This window comes from Pelmatolapia mariae, linkage group LG7, assembly GCF_036321145.2.
Source record: "Pelmatolapia mariae isolate MD_Pm_ZW linkage group LG7, Pm_UMD_F_2, whole genome shotgun sequence".
NCBI lineage: Eukaryota > Metazoa > Chordata > Actinopteri > Cichliformes > Cichlidae > Pelmatolapia > Pelmatolapia mariae.
This window is the reverse complement of record NC_086233.1, coordinates 61,781,276-61,807,272: the sequence shown is the minus strand read 5'-3', so window position 1 is coordinate 61,807,272 and position 25,997 is coordinate 61,781,276. Positions and strand designations below refer to the sequence as shown.

The window sequence follows — 25,997 nt, the reverse complement described above, 5'->3', positions numbered from 1 at the left end:
ATGAAAACCAGGCCTCAGATGTCACACGCAGCAGCAGCAGCTCAGATAAGTGGAAGGAGAACGATTCATCGGCCATCTTTTCTTAGGCCAAGTTGATCAAAAGAGCAGAACAGAGCACAGAGAGTGCATATGCATAACCGCTTTATCTTTCGACATGAAAGGCACAGAGGCCTGGCAGCCCCCCTGCCGTTTGGATTAAAGATGTTTGAAGGAGGATTCCACATATGCAATACACAGAGTGTAGGCCAGGTCCTGCTGTTCATCTATAATACAATAATGAGGCTCCTCTACTGAAGCACAATCAGCAGTTCATTAACCCTTGACAGATGACATCAGAGAAGAAGAGGAGTGATCCTGTGATTAAAGGCCCTGAGCATTCCCTTTCACAGTGTCTGTGTACTATACATAAATCTCAAGGCTTCAAATGCTGCTATGCTACTGCAGATTTTTCAGCTGGTGAGAGCCAAAGCACGGCAAAGAAGATGTGAAAGCCTGTGTGGGGAGTGCCCTTCATGATACATTCTGCCCTTGACAGAGCCTCCTACCTGCTGCTGATACATGACTGATGAGAGAATGTGAAATTACTGCTGCTTCTTAATATCTTACAACTTTCTGCACATACTAAAATTCTTAAAAAGATAGATTTTTCAAAAATCTTTTAAACACAAACAACATCTTGGCAGTGTGCTATTTGTATTCCATCTATTTCAGTAACCATCTTACCCTCCACAGCTTTGATCTTCTCTAGCTTCTCTCTCTGCCGTTCTTCCTGCAGAAGCCTTTCCTCTTCTCGTCTCTGCTCAGCCAGCAGGACCTGCCTGTCCAGCTCTTCATCTTTTTTCTTCTCCTCCTCCTCCTCCTCCATTCCGGCCTTGAGATTGTCCTGGATGCACACACCCACAAAGTCTATTAGTCTACTCTTCTCTCACACCAGGAAAGCTAGATGTATAGAAAACTACACGTTTCTGTACATAAAAGGCAGAAACAATCAGGCTCTAAACCAACATATACAGCAGAGAGAATAAATGTACACAGTACGTGTACAAACATGTACTGTACTGGAATGTCTTGCACTAAAAACCAGATGAGTGGATGACATGCCCGTTGTATTGCTAAATAAATCGGCACAGCTTATTCTGACATTGTTAGGTGTGTAACGCTACCTAAAAAGCATAGCAGAGACAAACACTCACCCTCTCCTCATGTTTTATGGGATTTTGAGAGAACCGCTGGGAAACGCGAACTGGGTTTGGGTCCAGCAGCTTCTGCTTCTGCTCACGCTCCTGAAATAAAAGAAATGTAGTTTGGTTCTGCTCCTCATGCCTCTTATGACACACAGGGACTCGTGAATTGGAAACTGTTGTGTCTGTAATGCTTTCTCGTCCACAATTCCAAATGCAACTTTCTTTTAAAACATCACATACGGTTTGTGTAATTCATTTTGTCTAAAGCCAACACACTGACAGACACTCTGGTGTTGCAGTGGAGCAGTGACTATAGCGAAGTCATTGATTTATTTCTCCCATCCCCCAAGTGACTCTCTCACCTTTGCTCCCTAGTCTTCCATCTCTGCTTGGGGCCAAAAGAAGGCTGCATCAAAAATTAACATACTTCCACCAAAAAAAAAAAAAAAAAAAAAAGCTTGTGGTAGTGTACAATCTGTTCTACAATAGCCTACCTGGCAACTTTTGAGCAGGGAACTTGATCCAAAATATACAGTACAGAACGTGGAGGGTTAATGAGCGCTGACGTGTCAGAGAACCAGTTAGAGCAAACAGAAAAGGAAGGAAACACCAGCCAACACAGAGCGCCAAGTGGTTTCTGAAATCCTGTCTATATCAGGGACTGTCCCCTGCAGCTTATGTCAGAGTACATTCAGGATGTAGGACTATTAAGGGTTGCCACCCTGGCACAGGTAACACCTTGCTAGATAACAAGTAGAGAGTCCTAAATATGCATTTGCCACTATATAAACAAAGTCAGTCAGACTGTCTGTCTGTGCGTGCAGGTAGGGAAGCAAACAAATGAGGAAGGAGTCCACTGCGGAGAAGATTAAAATGAAAAAATACTGTTAAAGGAGACAGATGTTTATATCCTAACATGCTTTTTAAAACCATAGAGTCACTTTCCAACAGGGGAACTCTAGATAATGTTTTCAAACACCATCTTTTCATAAAAAATGACAATAAGATTATGTCTGCCGTTGTCTCAAGCGGTCCATCATGACACGTACCTATCAACGGGCAACAGTCCACTTTAGACATGCTCTTACTGGAAAAGATTCATCTGATGTGAGCAAGGTAGCAGCGCAAGCCCACGTGGTCACTATGAATCAATGGGACAATAAGCTGTGGAACTATCACATGGGCGCAATCAGAAAGCACACCGACTCTGTATCAGGGAGCTGGCAGGCTACAGACGTCTTACATCCAATCGCACTGAACAATTGGGTTCTCACATTTGCCTCCGCCTGGTAATGTGTAGAAAAGTTCAGGGCAGCAGTCCACATGTGCTCATGAACAGCTCATGTGCCCCCACGCCACCTCTGTCTCGTCTTAGTGGGAAACACTGACATCTCCCCAGGCTTCACAATTCTTCCCCGTATTACCGCAAGTCCATCATCCAACATGCACACACATGATCGAGTGCCTCTGGTGTCACCACTTAGAGAGGTCGACAGAATCCTGCAGCACAGCAAAGCTGTCACTCAAGAGTCTCCATTCTGCCCCAAGGTGAGCTCCTGCCAGCTGTCAGTGCCCCGTGAAATGGCTGATGACAGCAGACTGAGACATGTGGAAGGAAAGATTTGGGAGAATATACACACTATATCTGACACTCTCATGTGAACACCGAGATATTTATAGCCACACATCAGGCTTGGAGAGAGAGCAAGACAAGCAAGCACAGGTTAAGCCAACAATGCTACAAAATGGCCATGCAAAACAGATCACAGTGCAGGCTGCAAACTACATGTGCAGCCTTGTAGAAGCTGTATATCACACAGACACTTTCCCCTTTGCTGTTATTTTAAAGTGCAAACATGTTCCTCTTTGGTTTGGTTTTAAACAAACCAAGTATTTACAAATATGACAACTTTTTAATTTCATAGCACAGACTACCAAACAGAAAAAGTATACATGTACTATTTCTGAAAAGCTTTCATTTCTGGTTGTCTAATATAAATTTGGTCTATGCAGCAAATCAAGCACAGAATCTATACACCATCACAGCGGCAGTGTAATTAATATAATTACCAAGCACAGCATCCTAATGTGATCTCCTGCTGTGTGATCTATATTATAAATAAGAAGCTCACTATGGGAATGTGCATTCCTTTAATTGAATCTGTTATTTGAGCAAATTTAAATTAATCAGTTTTCACCCCATACTGTGATCGCCTTTGGCAGAGAGCCATCTCTTCAAGTCCAGAGTGCTGCGGCGCAGAGGAAACACAAGTCAAAAATACCTATTCCAGCTCTACTTATATTATGTAGTGAAGCTGTAGACAGACTTTGAATGCCATAGAAAACGTGCGCACAAGTACAACAGCAGAGGGTGTGACTGATGAACGACTCAACCAAATTCATTCATTCATAACCATTTGCAATTACTGAGCGACCTCTCGGCTGACATTAACCTGCCTTCAGGATTCTTGACTTCAATGCTGATGACGGCAGAAAAAGGATCGTTCCTATAGCAACAGCCACTGCTGGTTATACATCACTGGAGTAGACAGCATCCACTGATCTTTATGCAATCAGGTGGGATCAAAACAGGAACCTACATTTTCTCGACTAGCTGTAGCCATCAGTGACTCAAATTAATTCCTTTGCAAAGTAAAGAAAGCAGTGCTGGCTTAGACATGCTGGAGCAGAGTGTGCATATCATCTCCCATTAAAGCACTTTACACCAATTATACCTTAACCGACGTATGACCAATCCCAAAAAGCTGACTAGGGACCAGCTTTCCTTGACTCCACCTATTGTGTAGTCAGCACAGTCGAGAGGTCCTAGAAACAACTATTGTAAGACAACCAGAAGATAAAAGCAGCTGAACTGAGATGAAGGAATATCAGTAATCTTAAAACCCGAGATTAGATTAAGGAAACGGGAAGAAAGAAAAGAAGACTGCAGTCAAGTGTACATTAATAAAATTCAATTTGCATATTCAAATGTCATCACTGTCACATTTGGGATGTCTCATTTAGCTGTTTATGAGCTGGTATTTCATCAAAATCGCCCTGGCGCTTGCGACTTGTCACACAAACGAGGACAAATCCAAGTCTGTGTATAATTGCTTTCATATTAACGAATCTACAGCCTATCAAAAAACAGAGGACGCATAGAAGACGTTGTATACTGGTGTAATGGAGACTGATGGTAGTGTCTCTGGTGTCTGACCTTGTGCTCAATCATGTTGCTGATCTCAGGCAGGAAGTTTTGGCTAATGACACGGTAGAGGTGGTGATCCTGTGGGGAGGTTTTGTCCTTGATGCTTTCTGCCAGACTGAGCCACTGCTCCTCTGTATCACACACCAGGGACCAAGCGCCTCGCTTGAGGCCTGCGCAGGAAAGAAAGGAAAAACAGACATTGGACCACTGATTCTAGGGAAAAATGCAAACACAAAAGGGAGAAAAAAATGTTGTCGGGATATAAAGCACAAAGCTTCTTTACCTGTGGTCGGGGGAAGATCTTCCAATTCGTGTTCCGTCTTCACCTCTGGCACATCACTTTCCACCTCACTATAAGAAATATAAAGCCATGAAGTCCCTACAAAAAATGGCATGCTTAAAAGTAACTCTGGTATAAGAGCTGATCCTCCACAACTACTTTTTGGAATTAATTAAAATTCCTCGCTACACACATGGTGAGAATATGGTTTGAGAGAGTGTGCTCAAGAAATACTCCATTAATCATTTATTACATTTTGGGTCCAGCAGTAGGATAAAGGTCAAGTCAACAACTGACTGAGAGCAAAGGACACGAAGAGCCAGATCTTCAATACCTGGGCGAGTATCGTTTTCACACGGGAAACAGAAGAGCTCATCTGCACAGCACATACCCAAATCTAAACGTCTGTGTCTCTGCGTTACCCTGTTAGTACTGACAGAAAAGTTTTTCTTGTTTTTGTTTTTTTTCACCTGGGTGAATCTTCCAGCTTTCTCTTCTTTGGTGGTCTTCCACGTTTCTTTTTCTCTGGTAATGTTAGTTCTGTTGTTTCATCACTGGGAAAAAAAATATCAAAGGTTAAAAAAAAAGTTTAAAAGTACAGCTTAGGTAGGAATAAAAGACAAGTAAATTAATCCTTAAGAGGACTCTAAACAAGTGGTAAAATTTTATTTCAACTGAACACTTCAACATTCAGCTAAGTGCAGATGATTCATTTGTGGTTGACAGAAAAAGAAGCATTACCTGTGTTTTCCTACTTTCTTTTTCACTGGCTCTTCTTTGTACATGCGAGTGCCATAAAAGTACCAGTAGAGGGCTCCATTTCCATCCTGCCCCAGGGGTTCCACCCTCAGGCTGTCTGCATCCAGGCCCTGGAGGTGGTGGGGGTGGGGATATAACATTTCTTAAATAATATGTAGTGTGTCATCAGAGGGTGATGTCATTTTAGCTCTTCGATCATACAGAGTCGTGAATCATGTGCTGACAAAAAGCACTTTCGATATCTTGCTGAGAGTGTTCATGAATTATAGCAGTATACAGTTTAAAAATTAGAAACCAATTGACAGTGTAGAGGTTAAGCCTCAGATTATGATAACTCCGCCTTAGTTTATGGCAGTAAATATACTTTTAAAGAACAGTAAAACTAAGATCTTGCACTCTTAGGCCACAGTAAAATGAGGCAGCTGCTCAGTGACAAATATATTTGACATTGCTTTAAAGCTGAACAGCTGGGTGAACGAAATCATTCATCATGTTGTCAAAAAAAGCAAACTTTAACAGTACACATATACACAACTTGGCAGCAGTAATGGAGCATGGAACCTTTTATGTACAATTACTGACTCAATACTGAGTGAATGTTTAACTCTTTAATAAATTGTGAATACATTATTATGATCACATGTATTCTTTTAGTCACCTTAAGCAGGTCAAAGACATCAGCGGCATCCAGACGGTAATCACACAGCCGGTGCAGCAGTTCCACCTGAGTGCGAGGGGGTAAACTCTCAAAGGGCCCCTCTCGAAGTGGGTTGGGTTTCCCCTCTTCCAGCTCCCAGCGGTAGCTGATGATGTCGTCCAGGTAACTGCTAAATGCCTGGGGGCTAAACAGTAGAGCAGTCTTACTCACCATCTCTGCCTTTTCTGTGCCGTATTGATTTTGAGATGTCACTCTACTGGGTTAGCTACACCTCGAGTAAATTTGTCCTTTTACGCATCTTAATCATTAAAGATTATTAAATCAGAATTAAGCACTAGCTGCATGTCAAAAATAACAATCCAACACAGGGCTTCACTTTTGTACTGGGATTTCTATGAATGGCTAGATTCAACCAATTCAGTGGCAAATCTTGGCACTGTAAACCCAACGCAGCATGCTTCAGTACAAACTAGCATCGCTTTCTAGGAAACAGGCAACGTTCATACTATCATAGAGGCTGGAAAAAGAGAGGAGGTGGGGCTGGTTTAAAAAAGAAGAAGAAAAGGACTAGTTTCTTTGAATGGGAGTTGTGTTGTATCTATGAGTGAAAACTGGTAAATAAATGTTGGTTCCGGTTCAGGTCTAGCCGATTAATCTGTACCGTTCAGTTCCAGCTCAGATGAACAGAACAAGAGCTTGGGGCAAGGGTGAGCATCTATGGAACAGCACAGAGAAAGAGGGAGAGAAAAAAATGGCTTATCTTGAAAGAGCAGCGTGCACTTTTCACACAGCTGCAGGCTCGCCCCTCCTCACTACTACCCCATCTCTCTCTCCTCCTTTCTGTCCTTCGTTTTCTCCAACATCCTCCCTCCCTTCTTTCCCCCGCTCCGGCAGAGCGTTTAACGCGTGCGGATGAAAAGGGCAGCTCTGTGAAAGGCCAGGGCTGAGCAGCCACCCCCAGGATGCCAGAGCCTGTCCAGTCCAATAAAGCAGGCTGTCCTCTTGTTACCGGCTGCCTGGCTGGAAAAACTGGATCACTCCTGCCTCTGTACCACTATGCTACTCTATAACGATGGGTTAGATTAGCAGGCGTATCGAAGGGGAAGCCCCATGGGAGGCAGAAAACATTTGCGGATTTGAATAACAGCCTCTGCTTCGCGTTCACTTTCTCCCACCACTTGATAGAAAAGTTTCTGTGGCTATGCCGTTTTCGCATCCCCGCGGTAGTAAACATGATGTCACCGTACCACCTAACACTACTTTCAGCGCTCCTTATGGTGACTAAGTTCTGACTCCTCAGTGAGTTATTGCGCTCGTGACTCAGACTTCCTATGAAGCTTCCTGGGTAGTATGACTAATTTGAAGAAGATGGAAAGACAAGTTTTATCTTGACACATTTAAGTAAAAATGGTAATTCTTTTCCATTGTGCCTCTGCTTCATTAAAAAAAAACAAAAAAAAACACTAAATTTGAATTCCAACTTTCACCACTACTTAGACCTACAGTCACAGCTACGAGGTAAATTTCCCACGCCACTTGGTGCAGTTTTAAGCAGCAGGAAGATGTGACTGTTCCTGCTTATATTCACCTATTTATTATCTTTCAGAACAAATGTAACTAAAAATATTAAACATACTGTAAGAAAGCCAAACATCAGCCATCTACACACTGCCTCATTTAACATGTTCAATTATGTAAAAGTAGCTAAAGTTGGACATGGTCCTATACTCAAGACTCCATGATTAGGAGAGTAAAACTGGGCTTAAAATTAAATGTTAATGTTCTTACCCTCATTGTTTAGAAAACTGTAATAAGTTTTGCTTTATTTCTAAAATGTGAAAAGATTTAAGGGGACCTCCTTACTGTACTGGACAGCAATCTCAGCTCTGAAATGTGCACACCTCTATGTCATCTGCAACAAGTCAACTTGTTGCATTTTTATTATGTCCAAATAAACTTTGGTTCAACCCCGGGTTTCTATCATGAATCAAAACTTTTTCTGTCGTCCCCTTCAGACACGTGTTTCTTGCCAAAAGTGACCTACGTCCCGATGCCAGCAGTGTTACGCATCCCACGTCTGAAAACGGCTTATGTGTTACAGGTGGTGTTACACAAGCAGACCTGATGTGACCTGGCAGCTTTTGCTATATGCCAGGTTCTTTTTCTATTCTTTACTTACGTGATGTCAGTGCGCTGGTAGCATCCCTGCAACAGACAGGCAACGAGATCCCCAAGGAAATCCAAGTCCTGTTCTGACAGGGCTTTCTCCAGCTCCTGGACACAACAGAGGACACAGTCAATTAACATGTGAAGAAACTACAAGCACTTAGCAAGCGATAACTGTGCAAACATGCCGATTTGCACAATAATGGAAGCAGAGAAATGAATCTCGCAAATGAAAACTATCTAAAAAAAAAAAAAGAAAAAGGCAAAAGTATTGTGACTGGGAAATAAACAGGTGGTTTTCTGTGTGTTTAGACTGTTGGCCACTATAAAGGAAGTGGTATGTGATCAAAATGGAGAAACTGCTGGGATGAGTGTAAGGTAAGCTGGCAGATTTAGGTGGGAGGTGTAACAGCTAGAGCTCGCATCCTGTCTCATTAAGGCGTCTTGGTTTGCTGGTGCTTGTTGGGCTGTAGCTGAGGTTCAAGTTCAGTCATGACCCCTCTCCTGCCTGGCATTGTGTTATAGTCATTTAGGTTTTATGAAGCGGCAATAACCGGCAGAGCAAAATCTCAAAGATCTGAAAGCACCAAGAAAGGACAGCAGGCAGCAGAGACTGAGAGCTACAACAGACATGCCCCTTCTTCTCCTCTGCTGATCAACCAAGACACTGGACACCACACAGCTTCCCAGCATGCACAGCTCTCCTTGATCACACCCAAGGACTCTGAAGTTGAGCCAGAGGGAAGAGAAGGAAATGCAAATGAACAGTGTTCCATCAACCTAGTGTCCGTTTCATTTAAAAGCACCCTCCCGCAGGATACAGAGCAAACCCTTCAAAGCTCATACAGACGGCTTGCAGCTAACCACTCCCCACCCCTAATAACCATTGCTTTCACACCAACAACTTCTGTTGTTGGTGTCACTCTTGCCTCTCTTTCACAAGTACTTCTGCACCTGTATACTTGTGAAAGTCCTATAAATGCTGATCGGTTCTCTCAGCTTTAACCAGGGAAAAGAAATGACGCATCAATTACTTAAGGTCCTTAAAGGTCAGTGTACACACCTCTTTGCTGTGGAAATGACAGAAGCCGGTACACAACAAGTTGGCACAATGAAAAAACAAAAAGGTGAGTGCCAAAAACAAGGTTGTGAAAGAAGTTGAAAAACAGGATAAGATCAACGTTTCTGCTCGAGGTTAGGAACGTAAAGAGCATGAAGGAAAAACGAAAGAAAAAATGCAAACCAGGAAGGCGAGTTTCATAAGAGCGGATAAGAATCACCCACGTCTCATGATTGAGAAGAACAGCTCATTATGTTTACAAGCGCACTGAGGCTATTTTAAAAGCCTAAAGATTGACATGGTCACAGTGACCACAGTCAGACTGTAATGGATTTTAGGTGTACGGCTTAAACTGTAGGCTTTACGAGTGTGTGACTGCCAGGAGCAAATCAAAGTCTATTTTAAGTTCTGAAGTAGCCAGACATGTAAGATTTACCGACCACAACTTTTGCCTTGTTGTGGTTAAAAACGAGGCACAATTTCTTGTCAAGGCCAGTGCATACCAACAATTGGGTGATCATTACCAACCATTTTAAATACTACAGAATTGCATTTGTATTTCTACAGCATTTTTGACAAGTTTAATAAATCTCCTGGTTCTGCAGCACATGCTACAAGACCAGGAGTAACGGTGATAGACAAACTCTCACAGTAATGTAAGCAAGACTGCATTTAAGGACATTATTTTGCCACTTTGCTTCGAGTCATGAAAATCTGGTTGGAATACCTTCCTAAAATGCAGTATTGTGTACTGTATATCAAGTATAGATAAGGTAGACCGAGGTTTAACAATAGAGACTCCTTAAAGTTCTTAACATGTGCTCAGGCTAGCTCACTCGTCATGGTGTGGTCACATATGCAGAAGAGCTCTTTCGTAGCCGCGAGCTAACTCTGGATACAAAGACACACGTGATTTGTCTGTAAGCGCATGTGCATAGGATGCAGTGAGATCCTGTGTCATGCTCTCTTCCACTTCCAGGTCCCCTGTCAGGCAGCCTCTGGGCCAAAGTGAGCACATCCATCAGAGACAAACTGCACTTTGATCACACTTTGAAAAAAGCCGGGGGCCAAGGCTGGGGAAAGAGTTCAGAGTTGAGTACAGAACAGCAAGTGGAGGGCTCGCTGCAGCCCACTGGATGAACAACTCTTCCCTAACTTTGAAGTGCCATACAGTCTGTCAGATGACAAAGGGAGGGGAAATTACTGGGGTCTATTTGCCCTTTCTTCTGTCACCCATCCATTGGCCAATCCCTCTGTGGCCTGTTGCTAACAAACAGTTAGCACGATAAAGGACTGCAAGGGACACCGCTGCAGCTGGAAGCGTCCTGTGGGAACCTTTTGCCTCAATAAGCACATGCACACACGCAACGCAGCACCCAAACTAACTCACTGCACTGACACTACAGACAACAGGCAAAAAACACACCAATGAAAATTCATTCAAACATGTACTTTGACTGCCTAACATTAATGATCAATGGGGCTGAACAATAAAAAAGCTGAATAATTGATAAGATATAATTTAGCTATAATTTGCATAAATCATCAAGGTGAGCTGTCAGATTTATCGGCAAGATACTGCTGTGAAAAACAGGCTATTCATTTCAGATACTGGGACAAAGATTGGAGGGTGAGTCAAGGTTTAGTCCAAAGGTGTGTGTCATCACTTCACTCCCTCTGTAGGCCTGGCTTGCAATCAGCAATTCGCCCTGAAGGTATTTGCCACTTCTTTCACCAGACTCCCCTGCTGTTTCTCTCTCTGCTCCTCTCACTGGCTTAACCTCTTATTCCTCTCTTTCACACCATTTTCCTCCCCCTGCCCTGCTGCCCAGTGTCTACGAGGGCCTCTGAGGCATTCTATTATTCCCCTGACAACACCCTTGCTCCACTCTCCACCCCACTCTCCACCTCCATCTTCCTTATCTGTCCTCTCCCTCCGCACATTATCCACACCCAAACCAGTTGTTGGCTTCACTGGAGCTGAGGGCAGAATAGCAAAGTAGAACTCAATTGGCAGGTATTCTCCACACTACATTATCAGTGAGATGGACCGGCAACATCCACTAAAACAACTTAAACTGTTTGGGTCACTGCTTTGTCTATTCAGAGCAGCAGACAAGTGCGAAAAGTAACACCCATGGTGACAATGTGGCTAACCACTTGTTCTTTTCAAAAGGCCCAATCACACCTAATGAGTCTTCATTAACATTTGCAGAATAAAATGATTACATTCTCACAGTTCTGTTATTCAGCCCAGTTACCACTATTACTTCTGAATCTCATTTTTATATACATGTACAAATTATTGTGTCTAAAAAGGTTCCAGTTACTACTCACAGCATGCCTGCCAAGATATGACTAAATAAGTCAGAACACCAGCAAAGCTTACAGATACAAACAAATGTTTATTCTTCTTCTGTAAAAAAGAAATTCAATTTTGCTGCCTTATTGAAACTTCTAAACTTATTATTCCATCATTTACACCAAGCTAAATTACTGCATTTTAATGAGACTGACTATAACAATAGATTAATGATTGTATGTTTTGACTCAAAGTATCTAACTATTTACAAATGTCCATTCATCTGTGATAAGAACTTTCATAATCTTTGTCCGCCTCATGCATAAAAAAAGGTATCTTTTTTTATGCTTATGGCCAAGTAAGACAAATTTTGGAAAAAGAAGTGGCAATATAGACATCTCAGGGGAAAGATTATTAAAGATACACCTATTTAACTGCCAAAATACCCCAGAATTTACAGTCACTTCATTTATAAAACCTACTAATACTTGCAATGTCTTTAACAATATGATTTATACAGGTAACTCCTTATTCAAGAAGATACAATGACAATAATGTGCTGTATCTGACTATATCCGACTGTATCTGCCTGAGTCAACAAGTTTCAGTCATTTCTTAATTTCCTCCTCCTCCAAACTTTGTCTAAACATAGACCACAGGCCTGGTTTGGTAACCACGCATCTGTATTAGTGCTGGATTTTGACAAAGAACTTTATACAAATGCCTCCTAGAGACGGTAAAAATAAACACTAAATTTGCAAAACACAAAAGACAAGGAGATGTATATGGACAAACCAGGACGAAGCTTGATTTAAGCTCGATTAAGACTTCTGCAGGAAATAACTTATGTAGTAACTGAAAAACTCCTTCTATCCTTACACCTCAATCTTCCACGCCACTCAAGTCATGGTGGTATGAGTCACCCCAACATGTCGGGAGGTGCACATTGTGCTACGTAGAAGGTTGTCGCATAGGATTAAAATGGGATTCTGGTTATGGTGCAAGTTACAACGTAGCTCTGACGCAGAAGCATAATTTTCATGTTAGAAGTTAAATCTTACCCCATCTCTCCAGCTAGTACGGATCCAAAATACATTTGTGTGTTAACGGTTTACTGAGATGTAGACTGATACTCTCCCGGCTGCATTTAGTGCTAAAGGAGGCAGACACGTTCTATCCAGTCACAGCTGTCTCATAAGAGTGGGTCCATCATGGATGGACTGTGTATTCAATAAACCTGCATTATGTGCGGGCACATCTGCTGTTATAAGGGTTACAATGATACCACTGGGACAAAACACAGTCTGACTCTTTGATATGAGAATCAAAGTGGTAAATGTTATGAGACATGAATCAATTGAAAGGAGGAGAAGACCTGACTTTCTGGAAGAAACACTATCAAGGCTAAAAGCAGACAACAGATTTCAATGCAAAGCAGAAAAGCTGCATATCCAGATAGAAGTGAAATGTGCTTTTGTCAGTGGATGCTAACGGACCCATCATGTGCCCCAATCCATATCTGCAAAGAGAGAAAACCTTAGATAAAATGTGTGCATGTGTGTCTCTGGCCAATACAACCTGTAGAGTACGTGAAAAAGAAGGGGTTTAGATAAGAGGTGCAGTGGCATTTTGTATCAGCGGCTCCAAGGTTAAAGCAGATCCTCAAAGCCTTTAATATCTGGAGGTTGGCCTCTCTGGCTACCCTCACAGCAGACACTTTCCATGCCACTGCCGTTAACAGCTCCTCCGGGGTCTATATCACCAACAGTTGGAGGACGTGTGCATGGCTAGCTGGAGGGGGAAGGGATGTCTGTTTGTTGTGTAAAGGCTCCTCTCTTCCTCTCCTATGCTTCTTTCTTCATTTCTTCCTCCACCACCCTCCTCCCACTTTCAGCTTACACATGGCTCCTCCAGGAGCCATCATCTGACAACACCCTCCACCCCCGCACGTAACCACCTCCTGCCACATGACAAACATGAACACATAGCCGTAACACCACAGGAAAACGCCCTCACATCCTCAGGATGTACGGTTCATCTGATCAGAGGAAAGCATCAACAACTTTTTGTTGGTGCCAAATGCATTTGACTGATTCATCAAAACAAGAACTTCTAAAAATATATATGTATATAATAAATTTAAAATAGTGAAAAAGTAATGCACTTTACACTCAAGATTCACACAAGACATTCCTACAGGAATTAGATTTCTTCATGGACATATGTGACAAGAAGAAAAACAAACAAAAAAACCCCACAAAAAATAGTTCCACGCAAATTAAACCACACTCTTAGAATAGAAACAAAAACAAACATGATACACTAGCAGCTTTTAGGTCAGTTTAAACATTCTGCTAAGTTTTATTTTAGTATCAGTGTCATGGCCAGGTGGGACAGGTGGCTTGGCTACAGAGTAGGAGAGACCGTGGGAAGGGAGGAGAGGGATGGGCATTGCACAGATCTTTCCTCAGTTGAGCTCTCTCAGACAGACGGAAACCTTTTACACGAACTACCTCTCCGAGTATGTGGGAGAGGATCATTAAGCACAGGAGAAGGGGAGGCCACCCAGTACAGCGAGCGTCTTGTGTGTTCACTGCCAGCTTTAAGGACACCATAGCATCAACTTTCTCATATAAAACTGAGCTTCCTGCTTCAGCTGACATCCCAGTAGAATCATATACACACACACACACAATAAAAATCACACATGTGTAGGGAGCCTAAAAAGATTATGTGAAATATGCGCTGCTAATTCACATAAATGTCAATTATGTGAATTAAAGATCAACTTTGGATCAATTCATTTTACTTAAGGAGATGTATATCTTTCAAAATATAATCTGGGCATGTTTTAAGGTGGGATGGCTGCTGAGTGTAGCACTGCCTTTAAATGGAACATTTCACAGGATAAGATGCGACACAGCACAGGGTCTTATAGCTCTTACAGTTATGCCAAGGTCCCGACTTTCACAAACAGCAATGCAAAAGCTCCTAGGGCTGTGTTCACACCAACATTAGCCCCTGTGTGAAGGAAACCACCCCCCTAATTCATTTGAATGCTCTGTCGAGGCATCAGAATTGCTGGAGGAAAAACAGCAGGCCTTCCAGCAAACACGTTGAACCAGGCCACGCTTTTGCTGTTACAAAATGAAACATCCACCGGTAACTCGCTGGACCGGTTATTCAAATAAAATCTAACCCTACCCTGATAAACACCCCTCTTCTTTGTGCCAGCACAGCTCTAAAATACTTCCACTCCAACTACCGGAGCAATATTATGTAGATACGTAGGATATGTTCTGAATTTGTTTTGCAGCTTGATACACTAGTGATTCTGCGACATCTGTCCAGGTACCAGGGATCCTTTAACTCTAACTTTCATACCAATACTAGTTTCATGTTTCCTAGCCACCTCTTAAACAATTGTCAACATTACTGCATTGCTAAAATCTGTTGACACAAACATTCTCAAAACTGCCTGTATGGTTTTTGTACTACGGTAGCTGACTCCAGGATGTCATTGTGCCATTTTCTCACACTCACACAAACACACTCTCACACCTGATGAAAGCCATGCTGTCTGTAAAAACTGCCTCTAGGTCGTCTCCTTATCTGCTGACTTGAGTAACACCATCTCACTGGATGAGAACTTCTTATCATGTTGTTTCTTCGACACTTCTGATGTCTGCTTCACAACCGGCTGCAAAGACGCTGAGTGAAAATGCAAACTGAAGGGATGCTGTCCTCGACTAGAGACAGAGGGAGGGAACCATGGGGTGCTGCAACAATGGAACTGTGAGGAAAAAACAGTATATGTGCCCTTCTACCTCCCCCTCTGTGCACATAGTCCCCATGTGAAACCATCTGATGCATGTACTGCTGCTCTCACTTGTCAATCACAACTGGGGGAGGGGCAGCAGACTATTACAAAGCCCCCCCACACACACACTGCATGGAAGAGAGGGCATTAAAAAGACATGCAAAAAGGTTCTTGATGTCACAGCAGCAGTTGCGGAGTGTGAAAACTCTTTAAGGGGTTACGATCTAGAAAGGAAGTTATCAGAGGCTGGCGTCTGCAAGGCAATAAGCGAGGTTGAGCTGGGATGTTTCCGTGGGTGGGACAGTAGCAAAGAAAGGCAATGGGATGCCAGGGATGACTGATCAGTATAGCTGTGGGAAGAGAATGGATCATTGTTAATGTGTGCAGGGATCCAATCTCCTGCCAGGAAATGACCAAAGAGGTAAAGCAGCCCAAGGTTGAAGGTAAACGTCAGGGATTCCCATCCCATTTGCTAGTAATGTCCTGCCATCTTCACAACAGCCATACTTGGCCCTCACATCACAACCTCTAACAGAGGCCAGGCCGGTATTATCCTAAATGGCTGCTATCTGCAGTTATAATGCAGGACAAGTGGGGAGCAGGAGAGAGTCTCACTCTGAAGTTGGGCCATGATGGAGCAACACTTAAGCCTTGATCCTACTCCCCCTGTTAATCCATTTGCTTTTTAGACAACAGAAACAAGGGCATGCTCACAGACAGTCTGCTCTCACTTATTTACCAGATCTAATGGGACGAAATCTTTTATAATCATACAGGAGGCTATTACAAAAAACAGAAGCCCCCCTCCCTCAGAAAGGCTACAGCAGCAGCGACAAGCACCCAGAGAAGAGCCCTCTGGGGGGAAGGGAGAGAAAGAACCACCATCTGGGGTTTAGTCATGGTGATGCCAGGGGTTCGTGCACAGTGACAGGCAAGGCAGACTGGGCCTCCAAAAACGAATAACACAGAGGAACTGTTGTTACGTATAGGTAAGAGGACAAGTGGCAGTTAATTATATTAAAATGTGTATAATTCATGATTTACATAAAAATCCAATAAAAGAGTTTTTTCAGTTCTTTAAATTAGGACTAAAGTTGGGTGTCAGTGTATTAGGAAATATAAGATGTCACCAACTCCATGAAATGTTGACAGTGAGACCATTTCGAAACAGGATTGGGGCAATGGGCAGCAGGAGAAACTGTAAACATTTTTCATTTCAACACTGAATATGTTGATCCAATCTTTTCAGGGGACATTGACTGTACTGCACTGCACTGAGCTAACCTAGAATAATTTTTCCATTGTTGTCCAAAACGTGAGCAGCGTGTCATGGTGGCAACTGTCTAAGCCAAGCCCTTGAGGATGTTTTTTTTTGTTTGTTTTATGGTTGCTGAGAATGGACAAATATTTAACTTTGTACAAAGCGCTGCACTTGTCGCGGTTACTTTTTAGCCAGGTGCCCACAACATTATATTACAACATTATAAAAACTGTGCAAAATATAATCTAAACATAATTACACACAAGAAACAAACAAACTCAGCAGAGATACGTGTCATTTCCCTGCAAGTATTCTAATGTTGTTTGGTAATGACATCAGCAGGCGCTCATAACATCACATATTTAAAGGGAAATTTATCAGAGAGATCAAAATGTCAGATATTGCCATCATAAAATGCACTTCCCTCCTAGAAGGTGGTGGTGTTCAAAAGCACTTTTATTAGTATGACCTCCCTTATGCTGTCAACTAGGAAAAAAACACTTTGACGTACAGGCCTTTAAGGAGCTACATAGCACTTCCAGAACTCTCAATAGAAATCAACAGTGAATCGTGTAATGCCAGTGGCAGCTGTAGTTCTGGCCCTGCCCTGAAAGAACCAATCATTAGCTGAACCAGGAAGCATATAAGTTAACGGTGTTGCTCCACTGATGAAAGCTTACAGTTAGTTAGAACTTTTTGGCTAACCGTATCCGTTATGCAATTTAGCATACTATTTGAAATGACAAATCAGCACTCTTGACTGAGCAAGAAATGGAGCTGCAATGCTGTGACACTTTTGAGTATTTGTGGTAGATGTATAACATGAAGTCATTATATTCCAGGTTTGAAACTGCAGTTACTCTCGTATATTGCTGGCACATGAAGTGGGAATACTTTTGGTTTCAGTCACTATTAGAGAGTGGTTCCACTCTCTGCCATGTGTATTTTGCCCTGTTTCAGGATTTTGCTGATATTTGTGAGTCCTTAAATTGATGATATATGATTATTATTTCTTATATTGATACAATGATTGGCATAGGAGGAATCAATGACACTGAAGGGACCAATCACAGTAGCTGCAGGCTGCACTGATGCGATGCATTGTTACGTTTCAAGGGAGGTGCACGTCAGGGTACAACGTAGGGTTTCAAGTGGGATGCAGTTGTGATAGAACTACGCAGTAGCTGAAGCATAAATCCCCAGTGAGGCTTTTACTATTGTTTGGAAATATTGCCCCTAAAGATAAAAGTAATATTCAGTGCCTCAGATGCTGTTAGCGCACAGGGACTATTGTTTTTGATCTTACAATAAACCAACATATGGCATGTTTTGCTCTTAGCTGAGAAATTAGCACAACCATCTCAAGTGATAATTTGAGATGAGCAGAAAAGATTAACAGCTTTTTCACCACAGTAGCTATGAAATATTTGAGTTTTGAAAATTTCTGAACTGGCAGTACAATTTTTACTGAAAAGTAAAACAACACTACCACAGAGTGATCCACACTACTAAAAAGCTGCACTCGCTGCCCATACTGCTCATTCTTCTTTAACCATGTCAAATAGGATCTGTAGTGTACAGAAGTGCAGCAAAAGAGATTGGCTACCCTAACTAGACGTGTTTTCATTGTTTGAGATGAAAAGGGATTGCAGAGGAGCTCTTATCATAGTGTGGGATATTGAAACTGCCTAAAAACATCTCAAGACTTATTGTTAGATTTGTCAACCCACTCCTGGGCAATTTCGTTTTCCTCTTATTACTCATCAAAGAAAAAGTACATGAAAGACTCGTTTAAGTTGTTTTCACACCAGCTATTAACTACAATGAAATACAACATCTCTAAATCTACATCTCAGTTAGAAGATGACAGGCAGCTAATGAAGACACATGGAACAAATGCACGATGATGTGCCAAACAGGCTGCCAGCAGAGCACCGACTTACATGAAGCCAGGGACAGAGGTCCTTGGCATGAAGGGCACATCATTGAGGACTGAGCAACAGAAGACTACACTGTGTGTTGGCTGTGGGATTTCAGGAATCATTTACCAGATAAACAGCCAAGGAACCTTTCACAAGCCGCAACACAAAAAGGCATGAAAAGAGGACGGCTACTCATACTAAAACACAAGTTGCTTCCTCACCTCTAAGACTCTTCTCCACTTGTATTCTCCATCTCTCATCCACACACATGCACTGCTTTCCCGGTTTGCTGCCTGTAGTCTCGAGGAAAGTGGAAACCAGCGACAGTGAAGTGTATCAGTGCTGGAACAATGTGCAAGGGGCCGTTCTGTAAGGCTAGCCAAGGAGACTGGGAGTGCTCCATTATCACTGACCAGCACCATAGAAAGAATAGAGCTGCCACAACAGTACCACAGCAGCAGCGGCGAACTGGATCACAGAGTTTGTCAATATCCATTTTGGTGGTAGTCTCATATTGCTTTAAACACTGCGGTCTCACATGTGGCAGCCTTAACAAAAGTATCCATTATGAGAAAAAGAAACAGGTGTTTGAGGAGGAAGCGGGATTTGTGGCCTGTCTGATTACCACAATGGATAGAGTTGGAAATCCACTCTTTTTGATGTTATATTCACACGCTGTTCGCCATACTTAAAGTGACTTCGGATGAGATGTGAGTAACAAAGTGAACTCTTGTTTTTAATTCTCATTCCTTAACTTTCTGTGATGCCTTTCATATTCACAAACCAACTCAGCTCTAATAATCTGGCAGAAAATCAGGGTAAGGCAGACAATGTGCTACAGACACCCATGTTTTTGCTAGGAATTCTCAGATTCATCTGTGATTTGTATGGAACTCCACTGTAAAATGCATGTTTTTTCAAGCTGTTTTCAGAGCTGCTTGAGGTCCTCTGCAGCAACAACACTGACCACTGCTCTCTAGAGGATGGCAAAAATGGACACTGGTCAATAACAGCCAATTAAACATGCCATCTCCACAAGAGAAGACAGAAGGAATGCCAACGTTAAATCACTCAGTGGGCCCCACTCTGTCATGACCAATGACAGCCACTTCTGGCACCCTACCCTGCCCCCTATTCCCCCCTTAATTCAACCTGTACAAGCTAACTGATATTAGCCAATAAATCGTTTTCAGGCACCTCCCCTTATGAAGCACCTCATGGAAGACAAAAGAAAATGATTAATTCAAAGGAATTAATCGGAGGCCAAAATTATCCTGATTATTAAATGTGGCACAAAATGCCTCATTGATTTTTACTAACGTTGACTATACAAGTTTAAAACAAAAAAGAAAAAGCAAAGGTAAATGACAGTAAGCCCAAACTGCTGCACTCATGGGAGTGCCCGGGCCAGCTTGTCTTGTTGCTGCTATGTGGCATTAAAGCAAAACAAACACGTCAGCCAAACAGTTTCTTCTTCTTTCTACATTGCAAAGTCCTCAGAAAGTAAACATGTTGGATCCAAATGTCCAGACTCAAAGCCAGGGTGAATATTTGCAAACCCACAGTAACAAAACAGCATAAATCAGCCTGACAGAGGGCTGTGTCAGCTGATTGCTCATTATCATAATATCCAAAGTGCAGGGATTTGCAAGGAGTCTTCCGGTTGGTATCTGCACTGTAAAAGATTATTTGAATGTTGTGGTCTGAACTGCTTAATTTTACAACTTATTAACTCTGGTGCCTGGCCGTTCACATGCGCTTACCTCTGTGTGCACACAGCAAGGTGTACACAGCGGTAAAAGCAAAGCTCCAAAGACTCTGCACACTTGTTGCAAAGATAAAAGGTGGTGTATTTTTTACCAAAAAGACAAGTTGCAAGCGTCTGAAGTGCGTCGAATATTCGAGATATTGTAAAATTATTTTTGAAAGCTCACCATCTTGGTCAGCTACTATAACAGCACAAGAAACCCTTTCATTTCAGTACGCGCAAATACTAAACATCACCTAACCCAACTAGAGCATTTGCAGTAATAAAGATTTAAATGAAGAGCATAAATTTACCTGGCAAATTTTTGAATGGATGTGATTTACTCATTACTTTGAATATAAATGTAATGAAAGCCCCAATAAAACACAAGCAGCCAGATCACAAGACATACCCCACCTGCTTCATTTAACTCACAAATAAACTACAGATAAAAGAAAAAAAATATTCACTTCAAGGAAAAAAAGTTTTGTATATCTTGTTTTGGGCACAAAGTCAGCAAATGTTAAAAAAATATTTTGACAGGTGATTCTATATATGGAATCATCTCCTACGGATCAGTGAAATATAAGGTAATTCCCACAATATTTCAAAATAACTGCACAAATAAGTGCCTAGGTAGATGCATTTCAAGATGGCTGCAAAGTGGGAAAGCCTGCTACCAGAGGGATTTTGACAACATTTGACAATGTGGGCTCTACTTGCATTTTCCCCACCTAAAACGGTTTCTTTTGAAGTTTTGGTGGGAGGGGGGTATTACCACTGTTGCTAATGTTGCTCATTTCCCCTTGAAAGACATGTACTTTCCACTAGCTTTCAATAAAAGTTATAAGCTTAAGTAACTACTTAGCTCTTATTGTAAATTCCCCAGTGGATCATTATAACAAGAACCAAAAGAGTTGTGACCTTGGACACTTCTGTGCCCAATTAAGATGTCAAAGTGTAAGACTACTACATCAATCTCAATATTTCCCCTGAAATCCGGCTGAGTAATGGAGCCAAACACGTGATCTGCTTAAGTTATCCTTTTAAAACAGGAATACATCATTGAAACATTACTTTGAAATCAAGAAGCACAGCCCATCGGGCGTTTAAGGAGAACAACTTTCATGTAAACTAGGCGCAATGCTAGTCCCCCATCTGGCTGCCACTTCGTTCAACAACAAAGACGATGTCTACGTGATTCTCCCGAAGGGGGTGGGGATGACTGAGTGATGGAGACTATTGATGCGCGATGTTGACCTCGCCGGTTTCTTTAAAGTGCAATTACTGCTCGACTAATTAAACAATCTCCATGATCTCTGTCGTAAATGTTGCACATGTTAGGCGTCGTGAACTACGCTTTCCTATCAACTCTGAACACATTTCAAGGAAAAAGGGGGGTGGGAGGCCAAATCGAGTGATGAAGTTGAATTATGTAATCGCAGTGTAATAAATATAGTTTATTCTGCGACAGAACAGTTAGTAGGTGGACTATTTACTCCACTAACTTGCCCTAGACAATTAATAACCTTAGAAAATCGTTAAACCCCTCGCTTCTTGCAACAAAACAGGACTTGGGCGAGCAAACAATGCCTGAACAGCATCTGCGTCCCCTGGCTACACAAGCCAGATGGCCTGCAAGACAATAAACTCAAACCTCACACCATGAACTTAACTTTATCTGACAGAAAAGGGAAACCAAAACACAGCGGCGCCGTACAGTTACTTAGCTCTTTCACTCACAATAAAATAAAATATTCACACAAGTAAAACCAACATAATTCTAATTGGCTGAAATATTCCCGTCACGTATCCTTGACCACTTTTCTAACTATATTCCCTAATCTTCCCGACCGTTCCTTAGTACCTTTAATTTCATTTAAATGACCTGAGGCACGGTCGCTCTGCAACATAAACACGGGCCTCGGGCCAAATAAAAACAAACGAGAGGCACATGGTTCAAGAGGACATCTAAAGTTTATCGAACATCTGAGCATCCTTGGATATAGACAAACACGTACAAGTCACTGTAAATACTGGACCACAAGCCGTGTCGTCAATGCTATATTCCGCTTAAAGTTCAACTTTGAAGAACAACGGCAACGGGCAAAGAAAATAAAGCTAGCTTGAGCTCTGCTAACGAGCTCGCTGGCTCGTTACTTTAACAGGATTGCCTCAGTGTGAGAAGTTCAGAGAACATGCTAAGCTGGTTACCCAAATACTAAGTTACACAAAGTGCGCTCGCACCAGCACGTACGCAAAAAAGCTGACACAAACAACTTCTCATTTCCGCAATGAAACCCATTGGTGATACTACCAGGAATCACAATTCTTGTTTACCTCTATTTCAAAGTCTGGAAGGTTGAATGCTGTCCTGAACAGCGAGCAGAAGTGGGCTATGGCGGGGACTTCCCACCAAGACTGGATCTCTTCCACAGAAACGGTACATCCCTGGGACATTTTCGGACTGAAGAAATTCTGTAACGTTTATTTCTCACATTAGAAAGTAGATTCTTCCGCGACGTATAGTGCCTCCGTAACATTAAAAACATGAAAAAAGTTGGTGTCGCCGTCCTGTTGGGACAGTTGCCATTGCGACCCGGAGAGCGCTACAATCTGTTTCAATCAGAGTCTCACCGGAGCTGAACAGATGGGAAGGGCGATACCACTGCAAGACGAATAGGGGGGTCCGACTACTTAGGTCGATATGTTAAACTTTCTGTGAACATAAGTAGTAGCTACAGTGGCGAGCATATTTGCCTCTTTTGATAATAGCCTGTAACTGTTAAACCTCTTTTCAATTGTGTTTGACTGTTCGGTTTAATAGTAATCTCCCACGGTAAATAGTCCCCAACGGATTGATAATGGCCTCGCCGTTTAAAGGGAACCATTGTAAATGGTGAATAACTGAAAACTAAAACATTAAAACCAGGTATGACCCTACAGCTTAAGTTCGTTTATGTAATGTCTTGCTGTAGGTTTTATTTGAGTCCGTGGATATTACTTTAGGTAAAAATACCTGACTGTGAAAACTTTTTTCCCCTATTGTGAAACGAACACCCCTTTCACTTACAGCAGTCCGAAACTGTCGTTCAGTTTATTACTCAAGCACAAGTTTCAGGTACATCGAGATTTTGTAAACACTGTAAGGGAAGTTTACTACACAAGGACTCCCTCTATCGTAATATTAGAGAAGTGCATGCTATGGCACAGCGGAGGCGCTGAGCGCGCTCAGAGCAAGTTCATTTTATTCTGATGTCTAGTGTTTATTTGTGTGTTTTACTTTTATTTTTGCAAGACAATAAAATACAAGATGTGTAATTTTAACGTAGTATAACAAACTTTTTCATTTGATGCGTAAAGCATGCGTAGGAAACCAGCATAAATCTTCAGGCATTACCGTACACTAAACTGCGAGATTTAACATAGTGGTCCCGTGTGCAGGCCCACTCTTTGGTCTGAAGGTGGTGCAAGAGGAAAGCTCCTGAATTAAAAAAAAAAAAGGGGAACATATATACAGACTTTGCATGAACGTAAATGTATGGCACATAATACATCACACTTTCTATTCTATAATGCGTGCACTAATTAAATGCAATAGCAAGCATTTTCCATAATCACTGGCAGTGGACAGTAATTTAAATATCCTTACCTAAATATCTCTCCACCAGCCTACCAGTTTAAGTTCAAGCCCCTAAAGCCCATCTTCGTTTTCTAAAGACAATCAGTGTGGTGCCAGTCTTTGCAATGAACAACTGACATTGACTGAAGTTTACAAAAGTTTTTCATGCTAACATAATACCTAAAGAAGCATTGTTATAAAAGTAATAGCAGGTTTAAATTACCAACACCACACACAAACTGAGTAACATGGAGTTTTAACAGGTCAAGGTTAAAAGAACAGAACAGTCACTTGTCATGACAGTGCAATATATTGTGCTGTGAAGTGAAACCAACTAACCATCCAATTCACAAACATAAGATTATGTTGTTAATGGGGCTACATAGCTGTTAAGGCACAATTTGGTTACAACTGCTGCACATCCCTCAATAAAGAGGGCAGATTTTCATTGAAGACTCAAGACTAGTCTTTCAATAGCCCTCGGGGAAATAAATAAGCTGATATAGGCTGGATCTTTTTAGCTCTTTGGGGTAATAAAGTGGTATAATGAGACAGCAGTACTCTGAAGAAATTGATGAGTCTAAGACAATGTTTAGGCAGTGTCAGGGCTCAAAATCTCCCAGGAAAGGGTTGGATTTTAAGAAGAGTTGAGCACATTTATTCACTTCACCTGTTCTCAGTGTGTCTGATCAATGTACACTGATGGTGCTGTAGTTCCAATCTCCAGTTCACCTAACTTGCATAACTTTGGGGGTAAAAGGGAATCAAAAGGCTATAAAAAACCACATGAAACATAGTGATTCCTACTTTTTCTGTTTGCTTTGTTGCTGGGGGGGCAAGGAAGAACATCAATACTGAGATGTAAGTAAACATATTTACTCACCCTTTGCAGCAAATATTTCCATGCCTTGTATGCATATAAAGGGGAAAATTCTAGTGCCTCTACCTACAAAGTGGAAGCACTGCACATTCACACAGGTGATTTCAGTTTCCGTGGTTGATTAGACTTCCAGTCAGAAGTAAGCTGGTTAACTTAACAATCCATAGAAGCTTTCAATGTAGGTAAAATAAGCAAAACCCCTTTCACGGGTGTTAAGACATACAATATCTAATAGTCATATATAAAGGATCACGTACTGTTGCACATATTGTTTTGATTTGCTCCCCCTTACTTTGCAACAGCATTTTAGTGCTGCATATACTTGATGACACCACTAATAACAAACAAATATATAATACAAGCATCTATTTTCTCTGATGATCAACACATACTTTATGTGGTTTTCAATACAATGCTGTATCCTGGAGTGTTTGCGTGTGATTTTGCTAGTCTTATTCTAGTAAAACATATTTATTTCATTACTGAAGGATAAGAAATAGACCAGCTTATTCCAAAAGAGTATGTGATGCCAAAAACATCAGAACTAGTCTGTTTGTTTGTTATGCACTTCATTATATCTTTACCATGGTCCCACATTTTACTGTTTTATTCAATACTAGCAGTATTTCAGCATGCCAAGGTATAATTAGAGGATAGAAAAAGCATTTCTTAACCACATATTATTGTTTTTTTGTTAACAAAAAGTAATTGCTCACATATCAACAGAGTTAAAGACAGTCATTGGGTCTGCTTTCTGTTCCTCACACCCACCTCCATACCTCTGTGGGCAGAGCCTTCAGTGTGGCACCCCCCTCTGTAACTCTAATCCCATCCCGAATCTCTCCCACCTGAGCTTTGCAACATCCCATCATAAGAAACTCACCTGTTCAAGAAAGCCTTCAACCTCTAGCCTTTTTGTTTATTTATGTTCTTTGTAAAGCATCATTGAGTTTCTTGAAATGCACAATAAAAATCAAAGTTATCATTATTATTGTTGTTTTTGCTGTTATCATAAATTGTACTTATTCATTTGTATTTTCTACAATAAGGTCTAGATTTCTAAAAACTGAAACCTCTCGTAATGATGTAATTTCTCTATTCTAACTGAAACGAAGTCTTTCCATACAA

The 25,997-nt window shown here is 41.7% G+C and overlaps 1 protein-coding gene across 1 annotated transcript in view; it reads right to left on the bottom strand.

Annotated features, from left to right (window-relative positions):
- The window catches only part of LOC134631624 (chromatin remodeling regulator CECR2), a 32,515-nt gene extending 9,549 nt beyond the window's left edge, over positions 1 to 22,966 (bottom strand). The window contains exons 1-9 of the mRNA XM_063480150.1: positions 22,708 to 22,966; positions 8,269 to 8,363; positions 6,090 to 6,273; positions 5,414 to 5,541; positions 5,143 to 5,226; positions 4,676 to 4,743; positions 4,402 to 4,562; positions 1,194 to 1,283; positions 724 to 883 (exon numbers count right to left, since the gene is read on the bottom strand). Coding sequence (XP_063336220.1) covers positions 724 to 883; positions 1,194 to 1,283; positions 4,402 to 4,562; positions 4,676 to 4,743; positions 5,143 to 5,226; positions 5,414 to 5,541; positions 6,090 to 6,273; positions 8,269 to 8,363; positions 22,708 to 22,827 — 1,090 coding nt within the window. The 5' untranslated portion in view covers positions 22,828 to 22,966. The remainder of the gene's footprint in view (positions 1 to 723; positions 884 to 1,193; positions 1,284 to 4,401; positions 4,563 to 4,675; positions 4,744 to 5,142; positions 5,227 to 5,413; positions 5,542 to 6,089; positions 6,274 to 8,268; positions 8,364 to 22,707) is intronic.
- Positions 22,967 to 25,997: the final 3,031 nt, after the last annotated feature.